At 59.2% G+C, this 7,367-nt stretch overlaps 1 protein-coding gene across 1 annotated transcript in view; it reads left to right on the top strand.

Moving 5' to 3' along the window:
- The first annotated feature begins 1,355 nt into the window (after positions 1 to 1,355).
- LOC104292669 overlaps positions 1,356 to 7,367 on the top strand; it is a 9,639-nt gene continuing 3,627 nt past the window's right edge. The window contains exons 1-4 of the mRNA XM_009892085.1: positions 1,356 to 1,530; positions 2,277 to 2,561; positions 2,645 to 2,764; positions 2,874 to 2,909. Coding sequence (XP_009890387.1) covers positions 1,356 to 1,530; positions 2,277 to 2,561; positions 2,645 to 2,764; positions 2,874 to 2,909 — 616 coding nt within the window. The remainder of the gene's footprint in view (positions 1,531 to 2,276; positions 2,562 to 2,644; positions 2,765 to 2,873; positions 2,910 to 7,367) is intronic.

Consider the following 7,367-nt stretch of genomic DNA (forward strand, 5'->3'; position numbering starts at 1 on the left):
GGTTGTTTTGGGGGGGGGTGGTGTCTCTGTCCTATAGCTGCTGGGTGGCCCCATGGGGATGGTTTTGGGGGGGGGAGCAGGGCTCACCTCATGGTTTTTGGTGACCCCATGGGGATGGTTTGGGAGTGCTCAGCCCCATAGCTGTGGGGTGACCCCATGGGGACCTCGGGACACTTTGGAGGGGGGTTGGGGCTGAGTGTGAGGAGAACATAGTGAGGAGGGGTTGGGGGGGAAAAAGGGGACATGTGGGGGCACGGAGATGGAGGGAGGGATGGGGATGGATGGGGAGATGGAGATGGATGGAGGGATGGAGATGGAGATGGAGATGGAGATGGAGATGATGTGGGACCCTGGGGATGGTTTGGGGGGGCTCTGCCCCCTGGGACCCCGAGGATTATCTGGGGGGCTCAGCCCTATGGGGTGTTGGGGACTGTTTGGGGGGAGCCTCAACCCTGAGGGACTCAAGGGATGGTTTGGGGGGGCTCTGCCCCACGGGATCCTGAGGATGATTTGGGGGGGGATCTGCCCCACGGGACCCTGTGGAGGACACCCTGGAGGTCTCATCCCTGCTGGATGCTGGGGGTGGTTGGGGGGGTGTGTGTTCAGAATTGCAGGACCCCAGGAATATTTTTAGGGGGTGCTGCAGGACCCCAGGGACGATCTTGGTGTTCTCAGCCCCATAGGACAGCAGGAAGAGTTTGGGGGTGTTTTGGCCCTGGACGTAGTTTAGGGGGGGTGTCCCTGTCTCTGTTCCAAGGCTGCTGGGTGACCCCGTGGGGATGGCTTAGGGGGGTGCTCACGTCTTGGTTGATTGGGGACACTGGGACACTTTGCGGGGGTTGGAGTTTGAGCCAAGTTGGGGGAAACATGGTGTGGGCAGGATATGAAGGGCAGGTGGGGGCAACGGGATGGATGGGGTGGAGAGAGACGGATGGGGAGGGATGGGGATGGATGGAGGGATGGGGAGATGGAGATGAGGAGAGGGATGGGGAGAGGGACATGGATTGTGGTGTAGGGTTGGATGGAGGCACAGGGAGTGATGGAGGGATAGGGATGGTTGGGGATGGATGGAGGGAAGCAGAGATGGGCATGGATGGATGGATGAGGACAGTAGATCTACTAGATGAAGAGATGGAGATGGTGGATGGATGGATGGATGGATGGATGGATGGATGGATGGGCTTGGATGGAGATGGATGAAAGGATGAAGGTGGATGCAGGGCTGGGGTTGGGTGGAGGGAGGAGAACGGATGGAGTCAGCTGGGGAACGGACGGAGGGATGGGAATGAATGGGAATGGAGGGAGATGGATGTGGATGGATGGAGGGATGGGAACAGATGGACACGGATAGAAACATGGGGACAGACAGAGGCATCCCAGGAGATGCCACCTACCCCCATGTGCCCCTCTCAGGTGCCTTCCTGGTGCACGTGGCCAGCTCCTGCCCACTGGCGGCCAACGGCTCCGTGCTGGATTTTGACTTCACTCTCGTCTTCAACAAGAACCCGCTGGTGTGCTATGACCCCGATTGCACGTTGCACGGGGATGTTGCATGGGACATCTCACGGGGCATTGCACAGGGATATTGTATTGCATGTTGCATGGGGACGTTGCATGGGGATGTTGCATGGGGACGTTGCACGGGGATGTTGCACGGTGGATGGAGATGGATGAAAGGATGAAGGTGGATGCAGGGCTGGGGTTGGGTGGAGGGAGGAGAACGGATGGAGTCAGCTGGGGAACGGACGGAGGGATGGGAATGAATGGGAAGGGAGGGAGATGGAAGTGGATGGATGGAGGGATGGGATTCCACAGGGATGTTGCATGGGGATGTTGCATGGGGACATTCCATGGGGATGTTGCATGGTGATGTTGCATGGGAACGTTGCATGGGGTCATTGCACAGGAACATTGCATGGGAACGTTGCATGGGGTCATTTTAGAGGAACGTTGCATGGGAACGTTGCACGGGGACCTTGAATGGGGATGTTGCACGGGGATGTCGCGTGGGCCCGTTGCCTGGGCACGTTGCATAGGTACATCGCATGGGGATGTTGCAGGGGAACGTTGCAGGGGATGTTGCACGGAGACATTGCACAGGGCCGTTGCATGCAGCATCGCACCGGGCATTGCATGGGGGTCATGGCACGGAGCAATGCCCAGAGCTTGCACAGCGCGTCGCACGGAGCATTGCGGGTGGGACATCGCATGGGGACGTCACCCGGGGTGAGGAGGGGACTCACCCCGACCCTGACCGTCCCCCGTCCCCACCGCAGCACCACCCCAAGCCCGCATCATCGCCTCCAAGATGGCCAACACTCGGGCATCCGTCCTCCTCACCTGCCACGTCTGGGGCTTCTACCCCCCCGAGGTGACCGTCATCTGGCTGCACAACGGGGACATCGTGGGGCCTGGTGACCCCCCCCCCATCTCCGCCATCCCCAATGGTGACTGGACCTACCAGACACAGGTGACCTTGATGGTGGCCCCGGTGGCCGGGGACACCTTCACGTGCTCGGTGCAACACGCCAGCCTGGACCAACCCCTCCTGGAGGACTGGGGTGAGTTGGGGACAGGGGAAGACACCCACTTGGACATCTGGGTCTTCGCCACGTCATTGCTCACCCCCACTGTGTCCCCACAGGTCCTGGTTTGTCCCCAGGGTTGACGTTGAAGGTGGCCGCGGCCACCGTGATGATGGCGTTGGGGCTCGGGTTCTTCATCGCCGGTGTCTACCACTACCGGGCCAGGCCAGCGGCACTGGGTGAGCGCTCGGGGTGGGACAGGGACAGGGACGGTGACCTGCGGGGGGGACAATGACGGTGGCCTGGGGTGACACGGACCCTCCTCACCCCCTCTACTCCCTCTTGCAGGTTACACTCCTCTCCCTGGAGACAACTACCCTGCAGGTAATGGCACATCCAGCCTGTCCCCATCCCCTGTCCCCAAGGGGCACGTCACCCCTTCTGCCACCCTATGTCCCCACCAGGCAGCATCTGAGGACCCTCAGGATGGTGATCTCCCGGCTCCGATGGCTCCTCTGCATCCCTGTCACCCCGGGGGTGACACTGCAGTGCCAACAATAAAGATGCTCCGTGGTGATGGGGTGGTGTCGTACGGGGGCTCCCGCGTTGTCCCACTGAGGGGAAGAGCTGCGGGGTAGAAGTGGTCCCAGCAGGACCGGGCACAATGGACATTGTGGACCGGGCATGAGGGATGCTGGGTCACAGGCACTGCTGGGCACAAGAGATGCTGGACACAAGCAACGGTGGGCACGTGCAATGTCGTGCACCGGGCACAAGCAATGACATGTGTGAGCGATACCAGGCACGAGTGACAATGTGAGTAGGTCATGAGTGATATCCGGGCACAAGTGACAATATGCACTGGGCGTGTGAGATGCTGCGTAGGAGCACTGCCAGGCGTGAGTGATGCTGGTCATAAAGGACACCAGGCACAAGTGAAGCAGGGCACAAGAGACACTGAGTACAAGCAGTACCGGGCAAAAACAATGCCGGGCACAAGGGGGACCGGGCACAGGCAATGATTGCACAAGGGACACTGGGCACAAGCAGTGCAGGGCACAAGTGATGTTGGGTACAAAGGACACCGGGCACAATCAGTGCCAGGCACAGGCACCGCTGAGCATGAGGGACACTGAGCATAAGTGGCACTGTGCACAAGCAGTGCCGGGCACGAGGGACACTGTGCATGGGGCACGAGTGATATCCAGGCACAAGTGACAATGTGAACCGGGCACGTGAGATGCCAGACAGGAGCGCTGCCAGGCACAAAAGGTGCCAGGCATGAGGGACACTGGACATGGGGGACACCGGACATGGGGGATACCAGGCAAGGACAGCGCCGGGCACAAGAATGGTGGGCACAAAGGGTGCTGGGTACAATTGATGTCAGTCATGAGGGACACCAGGCACAGGCAGCGCTGGGCATAAGAGGCAGTGTTTGCAAGCAATGGAGGGCACAAGGGATGCCAGGCATGAGGGATCCAGGGCACAGGACGTGATGGGCACAAGGGACACCGGGCAGAAGTGGTGCTGGGCACAAGCAATGCCAGGCATGAGGGACGCCGGGCACAGGCATTACTGGTCACAAGCAGTGCCAGGCACAAGGCACACTGGGCACAGGCAGTGCCAGGCACAAGCGATGCCAGGCACGAAGGACACTGGGCACAATTGATGTCAGGCACAAGTAATGCCAGATATGAGGTATACTGCATACAGGCAGTGTTGGGCACAAGGGACAGTATGTGCAAGCGATGGAGGGCACGAGGGATGCCAGGCATGAGGGATCCAGGGCACAGGACGTGCTGGGCACAAGCGATGCCAGGCACAAAGGACACCGGGTACAGACAGTGCTGGGCACAAGTGATGGCTGGTGAAAGAGATACCATACATGAGGGACACTGGACACAAGTGGTGTTGGGTACAGTGGACGCTGGGTGCTATCGATGCCAGGCACAGGCGATGCCGAGCACGAGGGACACTGAGTACAAGCAATGCCAGGCATGAGGGATGTCATTGTGCTGGTTCTGGCTGGGGTAGAGTTAATTTTCTTCCCAGTGGCTGGTACAGGGCTGTGTTTTGGATTTGTGCTGGAAACGGTGTTGGTAACACAGGGCTGCATGGGGCTCAGATGCTGGCTGGGATTAAACGACGACAGTCACGCAGAGGGCACAAGTGACGTCCAGCCATGGGTGACATCGTGCACCAGGCATGCGCGATGCCAGGCAGGAGCAACACCAGGCACAGGAACTGCCAGGCATGAGTGACACCAGGCACAAGCGCTACTGGGCACAAGTGCTGCCAGGCACAAGAGACATTGGGCATGAGAGGCGTTGGGCACAAGCAGTGCTGGACACGATGGACACTAGGCAGAGGCAGTGCCGGGCAAAAGCGATGCTGGGCAGGAGGGACATCGTGGACGGGGCATGAGTGATATCTGGGCATGAGCGACAACGTGCACCGGGCACAAGAGATGCTGGATAGGAGCACTGCTGGGCACAAGAGCTGCCAGGCACCAGTGATGCCAGGCATGGGGGACACTGGGTACAGGCAGGGCCAGAGAAAAGCAGTGCCAGGCTTGAGGGACACAAGGGATGTGGGGTGCAAGGGGTGGAGGGCACAAGCAATGCTGGTCGTGAGGGACACTGAGCACAAGCAGTGCTGGGCACAAGTGTTGCCAGGCACAAGAGAGACTGGGCACAAGCAATGGCATGGGCAAGGGACACCGAGTACTAGCGGTGTTGGGCACAAGCAACGCTGGGCACAAGGGAGAGCGGGTGGAGGCACTTTGGGCATAAGGGACACGGGGCAAAAGAGAGGGGACACAACCAGGCAGATGACCCAAACTAACGGGAGGTACTCCAGGTGGTATCGTGTTGTACTTGACGACAAAAAAGGGAGAAGAATGTGTTGAAGGTGACTGGCCAGCTTTTCTTTGGGACGTGGCTGGGCAGCCTCGTCCCTGCGGTGGAGGTGGTGAGCTCTGACACCACGTAGGAGCTGAGAAGAAGCTCTCCTGATCCACAGGGATGCAAATGGCACTGAGAAGGTCTCTTGCTCTGAGGCCACACAAACCCCAAGAGGAAGGTCTCCTGATAGGAGGCTGCATAAAGGGGCACTTTGAAGAAGGTCTCCTGCCCTGAGGCCGTGCAGACGGGCGCTGAGACAAACATCTTCTGGTCTGAGGTCACGCGAACAGTCACTGTGACTGAACCAGGAGCTCAACTCGGAACTAAAATAGTTGCTCTTGTAGTCAAGGAGAGACAGTGGAAGTGGATCAACAGGAGAAGCAGCTCTTCTTGAGAGGGGGCAGAGGCAGAGATGACCTGGTCCCTATCCCTGACCAGGCTGCGAGATGCGGGGAACGGTTTCTTCCATCAGGCAGGTCAAGACATGTGCTCCCTGGTTGCTCCCGTGCTGGGCTGGAGGGGCTAACAGGCTGGAACTGGAAGGTCGGGAAGCCCAGCAGCCGGGATCCATTGCTAGGGACGGTGGGACTGATGGAGCAGAAGAGGGGCAGCTACCCGCAGCCTCTGGAGGTGGCTCTTCTTGAGCATGAAGGCAAAGCAGCCTCTTGAGCAAGATCTTGTAACCCAGCGAGGCAAGTGGTCTACAGAGAGGACGGTGTCTGGTACTTGACAGTATTCGTGGTGGTCTACAGCGACCTGGACAATAATTGGGCCTCCAGAGATCTGGATGGCCCCCAGTGCACGTGGTCTGTGACGTGGGCCGGGCAGAGGAAGGGGTCAAACGGATTCGGTGGCCTGGGACATCAGTCCCATGGAAATAGAAGGCCCTGGTGGACACCAGTGCAGAGCGACCCCGGTGATAGCGGGGTACAAGGGGACAGGACGCATCTGGATTCCTGGAGTGGTGGAGGGGATCCCAGTTGGTGTGTTGGGAGCTGAGGGGAGCCCAAGGGGAACCAAGTGGGAGAAGTCAATGGTCTGGAGACTCCGTGTCTCTGGCAGTGACTTGAAAGTAGGAAGTTTGAAGGAAGTAAAGATGCTTCAAGGGTCCAAAGGGGCACCTGTGGGCCGCTGTAGATACTGAGATGTGTCACACAGCAGTGTGCCCAGGTGGCCAAGCGCATCCTGGCTTGGATCAGCACTAGTGTGGCCAGCAGGACGAGGGCAGTGATCGTCCCCCTGTACTCAGCCGTGGTGAGGCCCCACCTCGAATCCTGTGTTCAGTTTTGGGTCCCTCACCACTAGAAAGACATTGAGGTGCTGGATGGTGACTCAACCCCTTTCCCGGGCAGCCCACTCCAGTGCTTTGCAGGCATTTCACTGAAGACTTTTTTTCCAAATATCCAATCTGGATGGTTCACGGGTTCCTTGCACATCGTTTATTGTCCTGAGTTCACATCCTGTCATTCACCGACTCCTGGAGCATGTCGGCCCGGCTCTGGAGCAGCTCCCCACGGCAACTAAGGGGACACGACTGCTCCATGCCGAGCACCGCTGCACATGCCACAGCCGAGGAGGCCGTTATGAGTAATTAATCCTCCTCACCTGCGCTCTCACCACCATAACCGAATGAGCACAGGCCTGAAGGAAGCACGGAGGGCGATGGAATCCATGAAGTTCTGCAGGCAGAGAGGACGCCGGGCGGGGAGAGCCGCATTCGGGGCTCTTTGCTGCCGTCTGCTCGTGGGAGATCCCGAAATGGGCGGCCTGGATGCGCGACAAGGATAAGAGAGAGAAAAAGGAAACTCTTCGTGGGGCTGAGGCCTGAGCCCGCGGCACGGAGCATCCATCCCTGCCCACCGTGCGGCCGCCCCATCCTTCCCACCCAGCCCTAATCTTTTCTGTGGAGCCTCTTGTCCCCTCTTTCGCCGGGGGT

Source organism: Charadrius vociferus, unplaced genomic scaffold, assembly GCF_000708025.1.
Source record: "Charadrius vociferus isolate BGI_N301 unplaced genomic scaffold, ASM70802v2 scaffold1821, whole genome shotgun sequence".
Taxonomy (NCBI): Eukaryota; Metazoa; Chordata; class Aves; order Charadriiformes; family Charadriidae; genus Charadrius; species Charadrius vociferus.